Raw genomic sequence first — 22,113 nt, 5'->3', positions numbered from 1 at the left:
AAAGGAAAACAAATCTCCATTGTTATACAGATGAAGGATTGTTAGTGCCAAAGCTGGAAAATAAATATAATCCATTCAATTAGGAGCTCTCGTTAATTGTCCCGGTTGCAGATCAATGGAGAATAATTAATCAGAGGTGCCTAATTAAGTAATGAAGTGTCCTTAGCAGCAGCCAACCACGGCCCAGACAGCCCAGCTGTGTCATCTGCGTGTCACAGTTGAGTGGCAGCTGCTGCAGCCGCCACCGTTCTGACAATTAGCACGTTTAAATGGAGACAGATATAGATTACAGTCGCCTCAATAGTGATTATATTTTCTTCAAGCCAGATGCTACTCTCCCTATAGACAGGCAGTGATATGAACTTGTATTTATGATATAGGATTTTTAGATTACTGACTCAAGTCGCTCTAAATTGATGTTCAGTCGACTTTGGATAAATCTAATGTTGTTGGACTGTCGTAACATCTTGCATTGAACCAGAAAAGTTAATTGAATAGGTATTGGAAAACTGTAGGCACATTCTACTACAGTTTGCACTTATCCAAAGTGTTCTTACCGGGAGTCAATCAATGCACTTTGAATCAAATGAAACAATTGACTACTAGAGAACTGAAACCATATTCTATAGTCTATCTGCTAGAGATCTGAAACCATATTCTATAGTCTCTCTACTAGAGATCTGAAACCATATTCTATAGTCTCTCTACTAGAGATCTGAAACCATATTCTATAGTCTCTCTACTAGAGATCTGAAACCATATTCTATAGTCTCTCTACTAGAGAACTGAAACCATATTCTATAGTCTCTCTACTAGAGAACTGAAACTATATTCTATAGTCTCTCTACTAGAGAACTGAAACCATATTCTATAGTCTCTCTACTAGAGAACTGAAACCATATTCTATAGTCTCTCTACTGGAGATCTGAAACCATATTCTATAGTCTCTCTACTAGAGATCTGAAACCATATTCTATAGTCTCTCTACTAGAGATCTGAAACCATATTCTATAGTCTCTCTACTAGAGAACTGAAACCATATTCTATAGTCTCTCTACTAGAGAACTGAAACCATATTCTATAGTCTCTCTACTAGAGAACTGAAACCATATTCTATAGTCTCTCTACTAGAGATCTGAAACCATATTCTATAGTCTCTCTACTAGAGATCTGAAACCATATTCTATAGTCTCTCTACTAGAGATCTGAAACCATATTCTATAGTCTCTCTACTAGAGATCTGAAACCATATTCTATAGTCTCTCTACTAGAGATCTGAAACCATATTCTATAGTCTCTCTACTAGAGATCTGAAACCATATTCTATAGTCTCTCTACTAGAGATCTGAAACCATATTCTATAGTATCTCTACTGGAGAACTGAAACCATATTCTATAGTCTCTCTACTGGAGAACTGAAACCATATTCTATAGTCTCTCTACTGGAGATCTGAAACCATATTCTATAGTCTCTCTACTAGAGATCTGAAACCATATTCTATAGTCTCTCTACTAGAGATCTGAAACCATATTCTATAGTCTCTCTACTAGAGATCTGAAACCATATTCTATAGTATCTCTACTAGAGATCTGAAACCATATTCTATAGTCTCTCTACTAGAGATCTGAAACCATATTCTATAGTCTCTCTACTAGAGATCTGAAACCATATTCTATAGTCTCTCTACTAGAGATCTGAAACCATATTCTATAGTCTCTCTACTAGAGATCTGAAACCATATTCTATAGTATCTCTACTGGAGAACTGAAACCATATTCTATAGTCTCTCTACTAGAGATCTGAAACCATATTCTATAGTATCTCTACTAGAGATCTGAAACCATATTCTATAGTCTCTCTACTAGAGATCTGAAACCATATTCTATAGTATCTCTACTGGAGAACTGAAACCATATTCTATAGTCTCTCTACTGGAGAACTGAAACCATATTCTATAGTCTCTCTACTGGAGATCTGAAACCATATTCTATAGTCTCTCTACTAGAGATCTGAAACCATATTCTATAGTCTCTCTACTAGAGATCTGAAACCATATTCTATAGTATCTCTACTAGAGATCTGAAACAATATTCTATAGTCTCTCCAATAGAGAACTGAAACCACATTTCCATAGACTATCTGCTAGAGAACTAAAACCATCTTGCAATAGTCTATCTAAACTCAGCAAAAAAAGAAATGTCCTCTCACTTTCAACTGCGTTTATTTTCAGCAACTGTGTAAATATTTGTATGAAAATATGATTCAACAACAGACATAAACTGAACAAGTTCCACAGACATGTGATTAACAGACATGGAACAAAGGGAGGGGGGGGGGGTCAAAATCAAAGTAACAGTCAGTATCTGGTGTGGCCACCAGCTGCATTAATCACTACAGTGCATCTCCTCCTCATGGACTGCACCAGATTTGCCAGTTCTTGCTGTGAGATGTTACCCCACTCTTCCACCAAGGCACCTGCAAGTTCCCGGACATTTCTGGGTGGGAACGGCCCTAGCCCTCACCCTCCGATCCAACAGGTCCCAGACGTGCTCTATGGGATTGAGATCCGGACTCTTCGCTGGCCATGGCAGAACACTGACATTCCTGTCTTGCAGGAAATCACGCACAGAACGAGCAGTATGGCTGGTGGCATTGTCATGCTGGAGGGTCATGTCAGGATGAGCCTGCAGGAAGGGTACCACATGAGGGAGGAGGATGTCTTCCCTGTAACGCACAGCATTTAGATTGCCTGCAATGACAACAAGCTCAGTCCGATGATGCTGTGACACACCGCCCCAGACTATGACGGACCCTCCACCTCCAAATCGATCCCGCTCCAGAGTACAGGCCTCGGTGTAATGCTCATTCCTTCAATGATAAATGCGAATCCGACCATCACCCCTGGTGAGACAAAACCGCGACTCGTCAGTGAAGAGCACTTTTTGCCAGTCCTGTCTGGTCCAGCGACGGTGGGTTTGTGCCCATAGGCGACGTTGTTGCCGGTGATGTCTGGTGAGGACCTGCCTTACAACAGGCCTACAAGCCCTCAGTCCAGCCTCTCTCAGCCTATTGCGGACAGTCTGAGCACTGATTGGAGGGATTGTGCATTCCTGGTGTAACTCGGGCAGTTGTTGTTGCCATCCTGTACCTGTCCCACAGGTGTGATGTTCAGATGTACCGATCCTGTGCAGGTGTTGTTACACATGGTCTGCCACTGCAAGGACGATCAGCTGTCTGTCCTGTCTCCCTGTAGCACTGTCTTAGGCGTCTCACAGTACGGACATTGCAATTTATTGCCCTGGCCACATCTGCAGTCCTCATGCCTCCTTGCTGCATGCCTAAGGCACGTTCACACAGATGAGCAGGGACCCAGGGCATCTTGCTTTTGGTGTTTTTCAGAGTCAGTAGAAAGGTCTCTTTAGTGTCCTAAGTTTTCATAACTGACTTTAATTGCCTACCGTCTGTAAGCTGTTAGTGTCTTAATTAACAACCGTTCCACAGGTGCATGTTAATTAATTGTGTATGGTTCATTGAACACACATGGGAAACAGTGTTTAAACCCTTTACAATGAAGATCTGTGAAGTTATTTAGATTTTTACGAATTATCTTTGAAGGACAGGGTCGTTTTTTTTTTGTTGCTGAGTTTACTAGAGAACTGAAACCATCTTCGATAGTCTGACTATCTACTAGAGAACTTGTCATTATTCTTTTATTTCTATACTGCATTCTCTTGTCTCTGTCATCAACACATACTGTAATGACCACACTGTTCATGTCTCTTCCTGTTTCCAGATCTCTTTGTCTGCTCTGACTGTTTGTGCATCTATTTGCTGTACTCTCCCTCACTTCCCGCTCTCTCGTCTCACTCTCCCTTCTCTCTCTCGTCTCACTCTCCCTTCTCTCTCTCGTCTCACTCTCCCTTCTCTCTCTCGTCTCACTCTCCCTTCTCTCTCTAATTCTCTTGCCCTCCCTCTCGCTCTCTCTTCTCTCGCTCTCTCTTCCCTCTCTTGCTCTCTCTTCCCTCTCTCGCCCTCTCTTCCCTCTCTCGCTCTCTCTTCCCTCTCTTTCTCTCGTTCTCTCCTTTCTGTGATTTCAGTTGAAACCTCTTTGTCCAAACGCTGCTTTTAGAGGCAGAAAACTTGTTAGGAGTCCCGAAGGCGCCACTCTGAACCCAGGTGTAGTGAAATCCAGTCAGCACCCTGCATGTGCCACATGCCCCTTCCCTGCCACCCCAGTGATTTCGCCCATCTGCACCCGCAAGGCAATAACGTCCGCCCGTTAGAGCTAACTCATGCTGAACATGAGTTGCGAACATGATTGTGACAGCTTGACTCCTCAGTATCCTCCATCGACCCAAAGTAGATCCAATGTCACTAACATGCGCCGGTGGGAGGGAGAGGTGGGGGAGAGAGAGGGACACAATACCGGGACTAGGGGTATTTTATCCATACTCAGGAGTTTCCCAGCATGGAGCACTGCAGGGTTATACAGAATTAAGAGAAAAATACATGTGTTTACGCCGTAAAACAGGAACTCTGTCAGACTTGCCCGGGTCTTGCAGGAGGGGGGGGGGGGGGGGGGGGGTACGAAACTGCGTGTTTGTGCTATTAGTCGGTTGGCATCACATGTACTGTAATGCCTTGGGCACTCAGTCTTGGTGTAATTCCACTTGGATCTACTTGATGACGTTGGGTTGCTGCACATCATGTGCTGAAAGGCAAAGCATTTTGAAATGAACACACACACACACACACACACCAGTCATCATGGTGGTCTCAGTGCAAAGAGTGTCACAGCAGGTAACCCAGTGTTGATTCGATTGGTGAACGTCAAATTATGATCTCCATCTCTACATCCCACCTCCAACCCTGTACATGGTGACCTCCCCTCACATTGTACATGGTGACCTCCGCTCACTCTGTACATGATGACTTCCCCCCACATTGTACATGGTGACCTCCCCTCACTCTGTACATGGTGAACCTCCCCTCACTCTGTACATGGTGACCCCCCCTCCCCTCTCTGTACATGGTGAACCCCCCCTCCCCTCTCTGTACATGGTGACCTCCCCTCACTCTGTACATGGTGACCCTCCCCCTCTCTGTACATGGTGACCCTCCCCTCACTCTGTACATGGTGACCCTCCCCTCACTCTGTACATGGTGACCCCCCCTCCCCTCTCTGTACATGGTGACCGCCCCCCTCCCCTCTCTGTACATGGTGACCTCCCCTCACTCTGTACATGGTGACCCCCTTCCCCTCTCTGTACATGGTGACCCCCCCTCCCCTCACTCTGTACATGGTGACCCTCCCCTCCCCTCTCTGTACATGGTGAACCCCCCCTCCCCTCTCTGTACATGGTGACCTCCCCTCACTCTGTACATGGTGACCCTCCCCCTCTCTGTACATGGTGACCCTCCCCCTCTCTGTACATGGTGACCTCCCCTCACTCTGTACATGGTGACCCTCCCCTCACTCTGTACATGGTGACCCTCCCCTCACTCTGTACATGGTGACCCTCCCCTCACTCTGTACATGGTGACCCTCCCCTCACTCTGTACATGGTGACCCTCCCCTCACTCCGTACATGGTGACCCGCCCCTCACTCTGTACATGGTGACCCTCCCCTCACTCTGTACATGGTGACCCTCCCCTCACTCTGTACATGGTGACCTCACCTCACTTTGTACATGGTGACCCTCCCCTCACTCTGTACATGGTGACCTCCCCTCACTCTGTACATGGTGACCCTCCCCTCACTCTGTACATGGTGACCCTCCCCTCACTCTGTACATGGTGACCCTCCCCTCACTCTGTACATGGTGACCCTCCCCTCACTCTGTACATGGTGACCATCCCCTCACTCTGTACATGGTGACCTCCCCTCACTCTGTACATGGTGACCTCCCCTCACTCTGTACATGGTGACCCTCCCCCTCTCACGCTGTACATGGTGACCCTCCCCCTCTCACGCTGTACATGGCGACCCTCCCCCTCTCACTCTGTACATGGTGACCCTCCCCCTCTCACTCTGTACATGGTGACCTCCCCTCTCACTCTGTACATGGTGACCTCCCCTCACTCTGTACATGGTGACCTCCCCTCACTCTGTACATGGTGACCTCCCATCTGTACACGGTGACCTCCCCTCTCTGTACACGGTGACCTCCGCTCTCTGTACACGGTGACCCTCCCCCTCTCACTCTGTACATGATGACCCTCTCACTCTCACTCTGTACATGGTGACCCTCCCCCTCTGTACATGGTAACCCTCCCCCTCTGTACATGCTGACCATCCCCCTCTTTACATGGTGACCCCCCTCTCATCTGTACATGGTGACCCTCTCACTCTCACTCTGTACATGGTGACCCCCCCTCTTACTCTGTACATGGTGACCACCCCCCCTCTCACTCTGTACATGGTGACCACCCCCCCCTCTCACTCTGTACATGGTGACCACCCCCCTCTCACTCTGTACATGGTGACCACCCCCCCTCTCACTCTGTACATGGTGACCACCCCCCCTCTCACTCTGTACATGGTGACCACCCCCCCTCTCACTCTGTACATGGTGACCACCCCCCCTCTCACTCTGTACATGGTGACCACCCCCCCTCTCACTCTGTACATGGTGACCACCCCCCCTCTCACTCTGTACATGGTGAAACCCCCCCCCCCTCTCACTCTGTACATGGTGACCCTCCCCCTCTCTGTACATGGTGACCTCCCCTCACTCTGTACATGGTGACCCTCCCCTCACTCTGTACATGGTGACCCTCCCCCTCTGTACATGGTGACCCTCCCCCTCTGTACATGCTGACCATCCCCCTCTTTACATGGTGACCCCCCTCTCATCTGTACATGGTGACCCTCTCACTCTCACTCTGTACATGGTGACCCCCCCTCTTACTCTGTACATGGTGACCACCCCCCCTCTCACTCTGTACATGGTGACCACCCCCCCCTCTCACTCTGTACATGGTGACCACCCCCCTCTCACTCTGTACATGGTGACCACCCCCCCTCTCACTCTGTACATGGTGACCACCCCCCCTCTCACTCTGTACATGGTGACCACCCCCCCTCTCACTCTGTACATGGTGACCACCCCCCCTCTCACTCTGTACATGGTGACCACCCCCCCTCTCACTCTGTACATGGTGACCACCCCCCCTCTCACTCTGTACATGGTGAAACCCCCCCCCCCTCTCACTCTGTACATGGTGACCCTCCCCCTCTCTGTACATGGTGACCTCCCCTCACTCTGTACATGGTGACCCTCCCCTCACTCTGTACATGGTGACCCTCCCCCTCTGTACATGGTGACCCTCCCCCTCTGTACATGCTGACCATCCCCCTCTTTACATGGTGACCCCCCTCTCATCTGTACATGGTGACCCTCTCACTCTCACTCTGTACATGGTGACCCCCCCTCTTACTCTGTACATGGTGACCACCCCCCCTCTCACTCTGTACATGGTGACCACCCCCCCTCTCACTCTGCACATGGTGACCACCCCCCTCTCACTCTGTACATGGTGACCACCCCCCCTCTCACTCTGTACATGGTGACCACCCCCCCTCTCACTCTGTACATGGTGAACCCCCCCCCTCTCACTCTGTACATGGTGACCCTCCCCCTCTCTGTACATGGTGACCTCCCCTCACTCTGTACATGGTGACCCTCCCCTCACTCTGTACATGGTGACCCTCCCCTCACTCTGTACATGGTGACCCTCCCCTCACTCTGTACATGGTGACCTCCCCTCACTCTGTACATGGTGACCTCCCCTCACTCTGTACATGGTGACCCTCCCCTCACTCTGTACATGGTGACCCTCCCCTCACTCTGTACATGGTGACCCTCCCCCTCTCACTCTGTACATGGTGACCCTCCCCCTCTCACTCTCTACATGGTGACCCTCCCCCTCTCACTCTGTACATGGTGACCCTCCCCCTCTCACTCTGTACATGGTGACCCTCCCCCTCTCACTCTGTACATGGTGACCCTCCCCCTCTCACTCTGTACATGGTGACCTCCCCCCTCACTCTGTACATGGTGACCTCCCCTCACTCTGTACATGGTGACCTCCCCTCACTCTGTACATGGTGACCTCCCCACTCTGTACATGGTGACCCTCCCCCTCTCACTCTGTACATGGTGACCCTCTCACTATCACTCTGTACATGGTGACCCTCCCCCTCTCACTCTGTACATGGTGACCCTCCCCCTCTCACTCTGTACATGGTGACCCTCCCCCTCTCACTCTGTACATGGTGACCCTCCCCCTCTCACTCTGTACATGGTGACCTCCCCTCTCACTCTGTACATGGTGACCTCCCCTCACTCTGTACATGGTGACCCCCCCTCACTCTGTACATGGTGACCTCCCCACTCTGTACATGGTGACCCTCCCCCTCTCACTCTGTACATGGTGACCCTCTCACTATCACTCTGTACATGGTGACCCTCCCCCTCTTTACATGCTGACCATCCCCCTCTTTACATGGTGACCCCCTCTCATCTGTACATGGTGACCCTCTCAATCTCACTCTGTACATGGTGACCACCCCCACTCTCACTCTGTACATGGTGACCCCCCCCCTCTTACTCTGTACATGGTGACCACCCCCCCTCTCACTCTGTACATGGTGACCACCCCCCCTCTCACTCTGTACATGGTGACCACCCCCCTCTCACTCTGTACATGGTGACCACCCCCCCTCTCACTCTGTACATGGTGATTACCCCCCCTCTCACTCTGTACATGGTGACCACCCCCCCTCTCACTCTGTACATGGTGACCACCCCCCCTCTCACTCTGTACATGGTGACCCCCCCCCCCTCTCACTCTGTACATGGTGACCACCCCCCTCTCACTCTGTACATGGTGACCACCCCCCCTCTCACTCTGTACATGGTGACCACCCCCCCTCTCACTCTGTACATGGTGACCACCCCCCTCTCACTCTGTACATGGTGACCACCCCCCCTCTCACTCTGTACATGGTGACCACCCCCCCTCTCACTCTGTACATGGTGACCACCCCCCCTCTCTGTCAGTACTGTATGTCCAGGGTAAATGCTTATTGTGAACCAGTTCATGATGTTGGTTTGTCTCGTCTCTTGTTCTCAGGGCAAGGTGTCCAGCGGCATCAAAGGGCTGTTTCACAGAAACCCAAAGCAGACTTCTCTCGACAGCCATGCTGCTGCACAGCTTAGCCATAAGCACACGTTCGGCGCCCACCTGCTGCGCCGCACGGCCAGCGCGCCCACCAAGGTCCTGCCCAAGGTCAAGGAGGGTTTCCCCGAGATCGCCACCGACACCAAAGACTACCGCTCAGAAGGCACCAGCGAGGACCGGGAGTTAGAGGACAGCCACCTCATTGCTTCCTCCCAGCCCCCGCTGCTCCACCAGGGCAACTGGGACACCACGGCCGCCGTTGCCCCCGCCGCATCACGCCAAGGCACCAACAGGCACCATGGCACCAACGAGGCTTTCCACCCCGACGAGGGCAAAGGTAAGGGCTCACCTCGCTTCCTCCGATATTCCTTGAGCGAGCCCCTAAAGCAGGTCAAACGGCTGCGTTGCCACGACTCCCTGAATGAGAAACAAGGAGTGTTTGCCCACGTGGCTCTCAACAGCAGTGGCAGGATGGGGGTGTCCTCCAACTGCATGATCTGTGTAATTATCTCTAAGGAAAGCCCAGAGGAGAGTGAGTTCAAGGATGAGGAGAAATGGGGAGAGAGGACCAAGGCGTGGACAGAGAGGCCTGAGAGAGCATTCCGCTGTCCCACTCCCTTCAGGCAGGTTCAACCTGAGCCAAAGCCCAAACCACAGGCCCTGGCCGCAGCCCAGCCTGATGAGTCCCTGGCCCAGTCCAAGCCCAGAGCTGAGGCCCTGCCCCTGTTCCTGCCCCAGGCGTTCTTCCGACCTATCCCTTTTCCCAGGTCCCGAGCCAGAGCCCATCAAACTCTGGACACCTGTCCCACTGAGGCTCACCCTGACCCAACTGAGGCTCACCCTGACCCAACTGAGGCTCACCCTGACCCAACTGAGGCTCACCCTGACCCAACTGAGGCTCACCCTGACCCAACTGAGGCTCACCCTGAGAGGAACGCCTCCTCTTGCATCATGTCCCACCGGCGCTTCCCCTCCCCTCCTACCTCCCCGCTTGCGACGCTCACCCCCGACTGCCGGAGCGGCGCCCCGCTGCCCAACTACGGCAGTGCTTGCGGCCCGGCCCCTGGCACTACCATCAGCAGCTCCGACTGTGGCAGCTTGTCGCTCGGCGACAGTTGCAGCAGCTGCGAGAGCCTGGGGAGCCTCGAGCTGGCTCCTACGCTGCCTCCGCGAGGGGTTCTTGACAGCGGCATGCTCGCCGTGGGCACCCTGCAGCGTGAGATGAACCTCCTCTTTCCTCAGAAGATGGACGAGCTGCTCAGTAAATCCCCCATGTTCTTTGCCAGGAAGGTGGAGCTGCCATTGCAGTGCCCACAGTAGTACCCATTGAGGTGTTTTAGAAGCACCTACAGCAGTCCCTTACAGTTGCCATAGTGAGCACATGTGCAGTGCTGATCCCCTAGTAATAAGCCATGTGCTGTGAGCAGTACCCCCAGAAGACCCACCCTTCAGAGAGCTGATGTCTTTGGGTTTATAATGTAGTCTAGAACCCAGGTCCCCTCACTAATCAAAATCACCCTTTTGTCTAGACCTCTGGTTCTTCCACCAATCAAAATTTACCTTTAGTGTTCTAGACCTCCAGGTCTTCCACCAATCAAAAGTTACCTTTAGTGTTCTAGACCTCTGGTTCTTCCACCAATCAAAAGTTACCTTTAGTGTTCTAGACCTCCGGTTCTTCCACCAATCAAAAGTTACCGTTAGTGTTCTAGACCTCCGGTTCCCTCACCACTCAGTCACCCTTTTATCTAGACCAACTCTGGACCTCAGTTCCACTGCTTTTTCTCTACATTGTTCCCGTCTGACCAAGGCGTGGACAGGGCTGATTTAGACCTGGGACACCGGCTGGATGCAATTATGTATCAGGTAGAACAGAAAACCAGCAGGCTCCAGACCTCGTAGAGTCAGAGTTGAAGAACACTGATCCCCTCACCAATCAAATTTGACTTTAGCTCATTAGCACATAAATTCCCACTAACTACCCATCGTTACTAGAATTTATAAGCTCAACAAAAAGGCATAACTGTAATAATGAGTAGCAAACTAGTAATGAGTTGTAAGAAAAATATTTCAGCATTTTGTGCCCAACAGATAAAAGTACAGCAAGGAAAAGAAAATACAACAGATAATGAGAAATCCACTATTCTATGGAAAGTACACCACCTTGTTTGACTGAAGGCTCCATATCACTCTAGAACTCAACCCCTTGGTAACAATGAACATTAAACATCTCCCCCAAAAGTGAAAGAGCCAAACCATCATATGACTTGACCCGGGGGGAGCCCTCCAACTCTCCTGGTCCAAACCCTGATGAACACCAGCTGACCTCTCACCCCTGCTCACCCAGACTTAGTATCTCCCACTCAGTGCAATACATCAAAGGAAATCACAAGTTGGATAATTTTTTGGGGGGGGATTTATGGCGATGTTACAATGAAGGATGTTCACCATACATTTAGCACAATGTATTTCTATTCTATTACTGGTCAACTTTTCTCTTCAATCTTTAAACTCAGCTTCAGCTGCTACCCTTTCACTTAACACACAGGCTCTTTTGTGTCACGGTCTGTAATAAGTTTGTGGTAAGTTGTACTGTCTTTTCACAGCACAGTATACTTCAGTATATCTGTTGTAGACATGGTTTTTAAATAGTTTAGAAACGTGATGTTGTGAAGTTGATCGTTTTGCCCTTATAATTAAGTAGTATTCTGATACTTTATCAATTTTCTCAAATGACTCTACGCACTCTTGTTTCAGCCCTCTCTCTGCACTGTTCCCTCTGCTTCATCCAGTTGTGCTAACCTCCTTTGTTCTGTCCCTCTCTCTGCACTGTTCCCTCTGCTAACCTCCTTTGTTCTGTCCCTCTCTCTGCACTGTTCCCTCTGCTAACCTCCTTGTTTCAGCCCTCTCTCTGCACTGTTCCCTCTGCTAACCTCCTTTGTTCTGTCCCTCTCTCTGCACTGTTCCCTTTGCTAATCTCCTTTGTTCTGTCCCTCTCTCTGCACTGTTCCCTCTGCTAACCTCCTTGTTTCAGCCCTCTCTCTGCACTGTTCCCTCTGCTAACCTCCTTTGTTCTGTCCCTCTCTGCACTGTTCCCTCTGCTAACCTCCTTGGTTCTGTCCCTCTCTCTGCACTGTTCCCTCTGCTAACCTCCTTTGTTCTGTCCCTCTCTCTGCACTGTTCCCTCTGCTAACCTCCTTGTGTCAGCCCTCTCTCTGCACTGTTCTCTCTGCTAACCTCCTTTGTTCTGTCCCTCTCTCTGCACTGTTCCCTCTGCTAACCTCCTTGTTTCAGCCCTCTCTCTGCACTGTTCCCTCTGCTAACCTCCTTTGTTCTGTCCCTCTCTCTGCACTGTTCTCTCTGCTAACCTCCTTTGTTCTGTCCCTCTCTCTGCACTGTTCCCTCTGCTAACCTCCTTGTTTCAGCCCTCTCTCTGCACTGTTCCCTCTGCTAACCTCCTTTGTTCTGTCCCTCTCTCTGCACTGTTCCCTCTGCTAACCTCCTTGGTTCTGTCCCTCTCTCTGCACTGTTCCCTCTGCTAACCTCCTTTGTTCTGTCCCTCTCTCTGCACTGTTCCCTCTGCTAACCTCCTTGTGTCAGCCCTCTCTCTGCACTGTTCTCTCTGCTAACCTCCTTTGTTCTGTCCCTCTCTCTGCACTGTTCCCTCTGCTAACCTCCTTGTTTCAGCCCTCTCTCTGCACTGTTCCCTCTGCTAACCTCCTTTGTTCTGTCCCTCTCTCTGCACTGTTCTCTCTGCTAACCTCCTTTGTTCTGTCCCTCTCTCTGCACTGTTCCCTCTGCTAACCTCCTTGTTTCAGCCCTCTCTCTGCACTGTTCCCTCTGCTAACCTCCTTTGTTCTGTCCCTCTCTCTGCACTGTTCCCTCTGCTAACCTTCTTTGTTCTGTCCCTCTCTCTGCACTGTTCCCTCTGCTAACCTCCTTGTTTCAGCCCTCTCTCTGCACTGTTCCCTCTGCTAACCTCCTTTGTTCTGTCCCTCTCCTCTGCACTGTTCCCTCTGCTAACCTCCTTTGTTCTGTCCTTCTCTCTGCACGCTCTCTCTGTTCCTAGTGCAGAATTGAGGGGATGACAATAGCCAGGTAAGGAGAATCCTTGAATGTCTGCACCCTCACCCACTGTTTTCTGCTCATTCCCTGTGCCTCGACTGTCTTCATAACCCTCCTTCACTCCCTTCACCCAGTCTCTGTAAGCACCGTGTACGCAGACTGGATCAGGGACTACGGTACCTGAACTCCTCTAATATAATAAATACTTGTTTTTTGATTTCCGTTGCAAAACGTGTTTGCTACGTTACGCACTAATTAATATGACCCAAGTAGTCAGAGTCACAGATGGGGGTTTAACAACACACTTTGTCGTCAACACACTTTGCACTGTGTTAGGACAAGCATGTCGAGGTTGAGCTATGGACACAGATCTCACCAGAATGGTGAGTATTTGACTGTGTTTTGGGGCACATGGAGTCTCACTTGTGTGAATCATCATTCCCACTCATAACTACACTGCTGGTAATTCCCATTCCATTGTTGCCATACTGTTATGTTTTCAGTTTAGAACCATCCTGATCATCAGTGTATGAACGCAATTCATCAGAATGAATATTGGTCATTTAGGCATCTATCCATCAGGGTCCCATTTTAGTGCTCTATTTTAGTCTTTATAGTTTAGACGTTACAGATTCCCTGATTTGTAGAAATGTAAAGGTGATTTCAGATTGAGATGACATAAGCAGCGTTTTACCGTGAATACGGTCTCCGCTAAAGCGGGAACATTGCCTTTTTAAAAATGTCAATCATGCTGTAAAGCCGAACTTCCGGGATGCTGATTGAACCCATAAGCATATGTTGAATTGCAGTTAGGTTTCGTGTGAAACATTATATTTGTGTATATGCTGTCTGCATCATAAGATCCACATGATGATACTATACGTACCTGTCCCTGCCCAACCTGGCCAGGAGGAGCCTCAGCTGTCTGAGCAACGGAACCTCCCAGGCTGACATTGCAGTAACCATTTTGACTGTTGATAATGAATGTAGTCCTGTGCTTACAGATCTGGTGCTCCTCTTCTCTCTCTCTCCCCCCCCCCCCAGACCCTTCCTCAGTGCAGAGACCAGCTCCCCCTATTCGACTGCTCGCACCAATCGCTGATGAACTGGGGGACCGCCATCTCACTCACTCCTCTTCCACTCCAGCAGACCACTCATCCACACGTCACTCCCCACCTCCACCGCTCCCTATATCCACAATAATCACCATCTTCACCTCATCCCCGGCTTCTAAGAGTGAGGCGGACAGTCCCGTTACCGGTAGGGGGGAGGAGGGTCCCGTTACTGGTAGGGGGGAGGAGGGTCCCGTTAACGGTAGGGGGGAGGAGGGTCCCGTTAACGGTAGGGGGGAGGAGGGTCCCGTTACCGGTAGGGGGGAGGAGGGTTCCGTTACCGGTAGGGGGGAGGAGGGTTCCGTTACCGGTAGGGGGGAGGAGGGTCCCGTTAACGGTAGGGGGGAGGAGGGTCCCGTTAACGATAGGGGGGAGGAGGGTCCCGTTAACGGTAGGGGGGAGGAGGGTCCCGTTACCGGTAGAGGGGACAACAAGAGACCACCTGCCCTTCACAGAACTACCTTTGCCCCTGTGACACATGACCCCAAAGACCTGAAACCCTCACAGTACAGCGGAGACCCCCGGGTCGATGATGGCACCTCGTCACCAGTGGGGCACTCTCCATGCCGAGTGGAAGCACCGTATACTCAGTCAGGCCACACAAAGGACGATGCTGAACTCAAGACTGAGCTAAGTGCAAAGTCCCCTGTTCCTCTCGCCGACCACTCTGTAGACGCCAGCCCTCTGAAAGTCCAGGCCCTGAGAGCTCTGTTTGGCAGCAGCCCATTGAACACGCCTGTCAGAAGGACCAAAATCGAGGGCCACGTGCAGGCGGTGGCTGGGGGGCATCAGCAGTCATCAGCCATGCCAGAGGTGTGCACCGACGCCACCCTGAACGACCAGCTGTGGAGCAAGCTGGAGCCCAAGCCAGGCAGCCACAGAGACAGCGTGTCCTCATCCTCCAGCATATCGTCCAACGACACCGTCATTGACCTGTCCCTGCCCAATCTGGCCAGGACGAGCCTCACCTGTCAGAGCAACGGAACCTTCCCGGGCGACATCTTTCCGGACCCACCCTCCTGGGTCAACCGGCCACGCTCTGCCATAGCCTCCTTCGAGGCGCTGCAGGTCAGCAAGAGCAAGTCCAACCCCAACCTCCTGCAGGGCCACCTGGGGGAACCAGAAGACGAACTGCAACCCAGGCCCCTCGGCGCCCCCAGGGAGCCTCCAGTGGACTCACCCAGCAGAATAACTCAGAGGAGGCATACCTGGAGCCGCCTCTACATGGAAGGGCTGAAGCATTCCTCCCCCCCAGCCAAGAAGCCCTCTGCTGCCGCAACCAGCCCCCGGGATACCGTGGCCTCTATGTCTAAGAGCCTGGGGGACTTGACCTCGGATGACATTGCCTGCAACTTTGACAGCAAGTACCACAGCATCACCCGCAGCTTCATCATCAGGCCTTCCCGGAACGACCTGCGGCAGGGTTACCCTAACCATAATCCCCAGAGGCCCCGGCTGTCCAGCGACCTAACTGAGCAGCTGAGGAGGCTGACGGACGTGGAGCCCCTGACAGCTCGCGACTTTGCCCCCCAGGTGCGCCAGGGGCCCCTGGAAGAGCCTCAGGAGGAGCCCCCGCTACGGAGGACGTCGTCCCGGAGCCAGAGCAGGGTGCGCTACATCGCCAACAGGGCCAAGCAGGCCCAAGAGAGGCAGAGGCTGCAGTGTCTCAACCAGTCCCACCCTGCTACTGGTGCTGCTAACGCTAGCATTAGCGGTGGCGGTAGCCCCATGGAGGAGCGGGGGAACCCGGAGGGGGCGTGCTGCGTAGCCCGGAGCCCCTGCACTAGCCTGGACCTGCTGAGCCAGCTCAGCACCCCAGGGCCCCCCAACAGACAGTCCCAGACCTCCCTGAACTCTGACAACAACGAGGTCTTTTTCATGCTCAAGCTCTGAGAATCAGACTCCTTTTGGAACTGAGCGTGAGAGAGACATTGAAGCATAACTCATTTAAAATTCCATCCAGCTTTCCAGGAAGGTAAATTGTAATTTTTATTAAAGGAATGACATTCTGTACATCTTGATAGGATGTGTTTTTAAATGTATTTAATCATGCAGAATCATGCTACTTCCAGACAGTCACAAGCACAGTTTTTCTCTGGTCAATGTGTTCAGTAACTCACATCAACTATGAACACCTATACACAGCAAATGCCTAGCTGGTCACAATGGATGGACTAGTCATTTTTACCACAATGGTCACAACAAACACCAAATAATTGCTCAGAAATAATAGAAACAGCAATGAGTTGTCTATGAAAGCATCCTTTACCAATGCACTCATTTGTTTGCACCAAATGAGGAACGGTGGAATGTGATTGGATAAGCAATGCCTGCCTGACTGTCTAGGTTCACAGTGACTTCCATGTTTGTATATCCCTGACTGTCTAGGTACACAGTGACTTCCATGTTTGTATATCCCTGACTGTCTAGGTACACAGTGACTTCCCATGTTTGTAGATGCCTGACTGTCTAGGTAGACAGTGACTTCCATGTTTGTATATGCCTGACTGTCTAGGTTCACAGTGACTTCCATGTTTGTATATGCCTGACTGTCTAGGTAGACAGTGACGGCCCATGTTTGTATATGCCTGACTGTCTAGGTACACAGTGACTTCCCATGTTTGTAGATGCCTGACTGTCTAGGTACACAGTGACTTCCATGTTTATATATGCCTGACTGTCTAGGTACACAGTGACGGCCCATGTTTGTATATGCCTGACTGTCTAGGTACACAGTGACTTCCATGTTTGTATATGCCTGACTGTCTAGGTACACAGTGACTTCCATGTTTGTATATGCCTGACTGTCTAGGTACACAGTGACTTCCATGTTGGTATATGCCTGACTGTCTAGGTACACAGTGACTTCCATGTTTGTATATGCCTGACTGTCTAGGTAGACAGTGACGGCCCATGTTTGTATATGCCTGACTGTCTAGGTACACAGTGACTTCCATGTTTGTATATGCCTGACTGTCTAGGTACACAGTGACTTCCATGTTTGTATATGCCTGACTGTCTAGGTACACAGTGACTTCCATGTTTATATATGCCTGACTGTCTAGGTACACAGTGACGGCCCATGTTTGTATATGCCTGACTGTCTAGGTACACAGTGACTTCCATGTTTGTATATCCCTGACTGTCTAAGTACACAGTGACGGCCCATGTTTGTATATGCCTGACTGTCTAGGTACACAGTGACGGCCCATGTTTGTATATGCCTGACTGTCTAGGTACACAGTGACGGCCCATGTTTGTATATGCCTGACTGTCTAGGTTCAAAGACTTTTATGTTTTGAGTATTCATTGTGAGTTGAGCTGATCCTAAAGTAGCAATAGACGACCATTAGAGGAGTTTTACTATTCTAAAACCCTTTTTAAACTTCAAATTTTAACGATATGTATATACTGTACTTTTAAAATGTGTAGAGATGTTGTTGTTTTGTTTTTATATTTATTGAGCCAGTAGTTCTGAAAGTAGCGCTCATGAGACAGAACTGGTCCTCGAAAATGACGTACTATGACACGTGCAGGTATCTGCATCACATCTTAGCTTTCTCTTTTGCTCTGCTTTGTGTGTATCTTGCTAGCTGTCACTCAAACGGCGAGGGGCTGAAGCTCATTGGCTTGAACGTGAATTGCTAGGGGGCTGACCCATGTGGGGGAAAATGTAGGGAAAATGGCACCTCTCACCTTCCAGCTTTCAAACTAGAGATTCCGTGGCTAATTTGAGGTTAGACAGTAATTATTCTCATAGATTCTGCATGTATGATTTACATGTTGACACATCCAGCCCAAAGCGGGAGGTTTATAAAATACTTACTAGTCGCCAAAGTTCTTGAGCATGTCTTTTAAGATTGAATAATAAACTTTGTTAACTCATTATATATCACCAGTAGCCCAGCCATGTGCTAGAAATATTTGTAAACAACTTAAACAAGTGTAATATATTGCAGATTATGGATTTAAAAAAAAGATTGTTGTTTAGTCAATGTGGAGTCTTTACTGAAAAGGATAAGAGTAAATGGCAACAATAATTATTTTTCCTAAAAAATAAATCAAACGTTTTAAATGTTGTGAGTACAGTGAAGTGTGATTTGAATGAGCTGCCAGTCATTTGGAAAATTGTACCATACAAGTTATTCTACTTCAAGACTCCTGCTACCTGTTTTTTATTTGACTGCATGTTTTTTTAAACACTTATGTACGTCTCTCTTATTTTATTATACAAAAAAAAGTTTTTTATATGGGGAACTGATTTGTTGACGACTTCTTGTCTTGCTCAGTGTTCAGGCTGTTGAATGATGATTGGTTACACTGTCTTTGTAGATACTCAACCAGATAGCATTGACCCCGTTTCCAAGCATGTTTATTTGTTCTGTACAGTTTGCACTGCCATGCCAGTTCTCTGCAAAACTGTAGGAACAATATTGAAGTAAAAACCAGATGTAATTATGAACTGAATAAATCTCTCTTGTATATTTAACAAGCTTATTTTGTTAATTCAACGTCGCACTCTTGTCTCAGTGTTTGGACCGGAGATGTATCTTCCAACAAAATGGGAAGCCCGTTGAACTTATCCCTACAGAAGTTGCCATGGTTGTGCCATGTAGAGCGTTGGGCCAAATCAAATAAAATATTATTTGTCACATGTGCCGAATACAGTGAATTGCTTACTTACAATACAAAAGCCAAAAGCCAGAGAAAATGCAGAGAGCCAAATTCAAATAAATTACTATAAAAATCAAACTTTCATGAAATCACACATGTAAGATACCAAATTAAAGCTACACGTGTTGTGAATCCAGCCAACATGTCAGATTTCAAAAAGGCTTTTCGGCGAAAGCAAACAATGCTATTATCTGAGGATAGCACCTCCGTAAACAAAGAGAGAGAAGCATATTTCAACCCTGCAGGCGCGACACAAAACGCAGAAATACAAATATAATTCATGCCTTAACTTTGACGAGCTTCTTCTGTTGGCACTCCAATATGTCCCATAAACATCACAAATGGTCCTTTTGTTCGATTAATTCCGTCGATATATATCCAAAATGTCCATTTATTTGGCGCGTTTGATCCAGAAAAACACCGGTTCCAACTTGCTCAACGTGACTACAAAATATCTCAAAAGTTACCTGAAAACTTTGCCAAAACATTTCAAACAACTTTTGTAATACATCTTTAAGTATTTTTTAAAGTAAATAATCGATAAAGTTGAAGACTGGATGATCTGTGTTCAATACAGGAAGAAAACAAACTGACGCTACCTTTCTGGTCACGTGCCTCTAACAAACAGTACACTTCAAGTGACCCTCGTTTTGAACAGGGCTACTTCATTACACAAAGGAAAAACCTCAACCAATTTCTGAGACTAGTGACATCCAGTGGAAGCGGTAGGAACTGCAAGAAGGTCCCTCAGAAATCTGGATTCCCAATGAAAACCCATTGAAAAGAGAGTGACCTAAAATGGTTTTCTGAATGGTTTTTCCTCAAGGTTTCGCCTGCTAAATAAGTTATGTTATACTCACAGACATGATTCAAACAGTCTTATAAACTTCAGAGTGTTTTCTATTCAAATCTACTAATAATATGCATATCTTATCTTCTGGGGATGAGTAGCAGGCAGTTGAATTTGGACATGCATTTCATCTGGACGTGAAAATACTGCCCCCTGTCACCAAGAAGTTTTAACCAACAATGCTTTAAAAATGTAAGTAACAAATGATTAAAGAGCAGCAGTAAATAACAATAGCGGGGCTATATAAAGGGGTTACCAGCACAGTCGATGTGCGGGGGCACCGGTGTTGTTGATGGATCGAATCCCTGAGCTGACAATGTAAAAATCTGTCGTTCTGCCCCTGAGCAAAGCAGTTTAACCCACTGTTCCCCGGGTTCCGAAGACGTGGATGCCAATTATGGCAGCCCCCCCCCCCCCCCCCCCCCCGGGTTAAATGCGGAAGATGCATTTCAGTTGAATACATTATGAACTGCCTTCCTGGACTGTGTTGACCAACTATCACCTCTCCCAACCTCATTATGAACTGCCTGGCTGGACTGTGTTGACCAACCATCACCTATCCCAACCTCATTATGAACTGCCTGCCTGGACTGTGTTGACCAACCATCACCTATCCCAACCTTATTATGAACTGCCTGGCTGGACTGTGTTGACCAACCATCACCTATCCCAACCTCATTATGAACTGCCTGCCTGGACTGTGTTGACCAACCATCACCTCTCCCAACCTCATTATGAACTGCCTGCCTGGACTGTGTTGACCAACTATCACCTCTCCCAACCTCATTATGAACTGCCTGGCTGGACTGTGTTGACCAACCATCACCTCTCCCAACCTCATTATGAACTGCCTGCCTGGACTGTGTTGACCAACTATCACCTCTCCCAACCTCATTATGAACTTCCTGGCTGGACTGTGTTGACCAACCATCACCTATCCCAACCTCATTATGAGCTGCCTGCCTGGACTGTGTTGACCAACCATCACCTATCCCAACCTCATTGGCGTAGTTCATCACACTCCCTGATGGGGAGAAATGTTCCAGAACAATGACTCGGTCCACAATACATGCCCAATATATTATAAAAAATAAACGTCATCCTTTCTATTACATTTGCGACCCCAAGATTTTGAAAGATAAAATGTGGTCGTCACACTTGAACTGAACTACAACTTTTTAAGGCTTAAAGCTCAAACCTCTGAAGGCCTTCAAAAGACTTCAAATGTAATCCAGGAACTAATGCCTTGCTTGCTACAGGGTGAGAAACGGGTCATGCTACATATGGCAAAGCACCAGAAGCATAGTGTTTAGACGGTTAAAGCCTCGCTTATACTTTCGCTCCACTGACCTGTCACTCAACGGACAACAGTCGACCATCATTTTTTTTTGTCTGGCGTTGCTAAGGCAACGGACACCTCTGGTGGAACTGTTGGCTATAGCCAGGCCACTTATTTTGTACTGGGAAAGGCTTCACAAAAGACTGCTTCATTAGGATTCCTAGGGCACTTCGACTCCCCTCTTCAAACCGTATTTATCAAGCCGGTTGGACATGGTTCAATCTGGAGCCCTTTTGAGTCACTACTGAACTGAGGGAATGATGGTGTCACCGGGGCTTGAATGCCTCACACCAAACTCCAACCCACCATAACTCCGAGCTCACAACTTTTGGATTTCTCTGGAAGAAATTGAGATGTACGGAATTAAGTAAATAAAGTTTGTAAGACTGAACTCCTCTATGAATTCACCTTCTGTTGCCAGAGTCCCAGGCGTTCTTCCAAAGTATACAACATGAAAAAGATGAGTTAATTGCCCTGTGTTAATCTCTTTAGTTAAATTGAACGGGCTGCTTGGGTACCTAATAGGTACTTCTCTGATTTATTGAATAGAGCAGTAATTCAAGTCTCTTGGATGTTGTCAAGGGGATTAACATGAACTAACCAAACAAGCTAACTCTGCCCAATACCAAAATAAACAGGTTGAACCTTCATTCAGCTCTTTACCAATTAACTTCTAGGACAGAACAAACAACTTGTTAGCATCAAGATTTTTTCGATCTGTTATTCTGCACTAACTCTGACCCCTTCCTCAAAATAATTATTCTACAAACAGATATCTCTCCCTCTCTAGCACTGTTCTTCTGCAAATAACTCCTTTTAGGGTTAGCTTCAAGAATAGGGCACTTGTTTTCAGTGACCACATATCTTCCCTCTGGTTCCAACCTCCTG

The 22,113-nt window shown here is 48.7% G+C and overlaps 1 protein-coding gene across 1 annotated transcript in view; it reads left to right on the top strand.

Annotated features, from left to right (window-relative positions):
• LOC139417619 (1-phosphatidylinositol 4,5-bisphosphate phosphodiesterase eta-2-like) overlaps positions 1–18,805 on the top strand; it is a 132,612-nt gene extending 113,807 nt beyond the window's left edge. Inside the window, exons 21-22 of the mRNA XM_071166828.1 lie at positions 9,141–9,525; positions 14,295–18,805. Coding sequence (XP_071022929.1) covers positions 9,141–9,525; positions 14,295–16,255 — 2,346 coding nt within the window. The 3' untranslated portion in view covers positions 16,256–18,805. The remainder of the gene's footprint in view (positions 1–9,140; positions 9,526–14,294) is intronic.
• Positions 18,806–22,113: the final 3,308 nt, after the last annotated feature.

Source organism: Oncorhynchus clarkii, chromosome 9, assembly GCF_045791955.1.
Source record: "Oncorhynchus clarkii lewisi isolate Uvic-CL-2024 chromosome 9, UVic_Ocla_1.0, whole genome shotgun sequence".
Classification (NCBI taxonomy): domain Eukaryota; kingdom Metazoa; phylum Chordata; class Actinopteri; order Salmoniformes; family Salmonidae; genus Oncorhynchus; species Oncorhynchus clarkii.
Note: the sequence above shows the minus strand (reverse complement) of the source record. Positions and strands in the feature narration are given on the sequence as shown.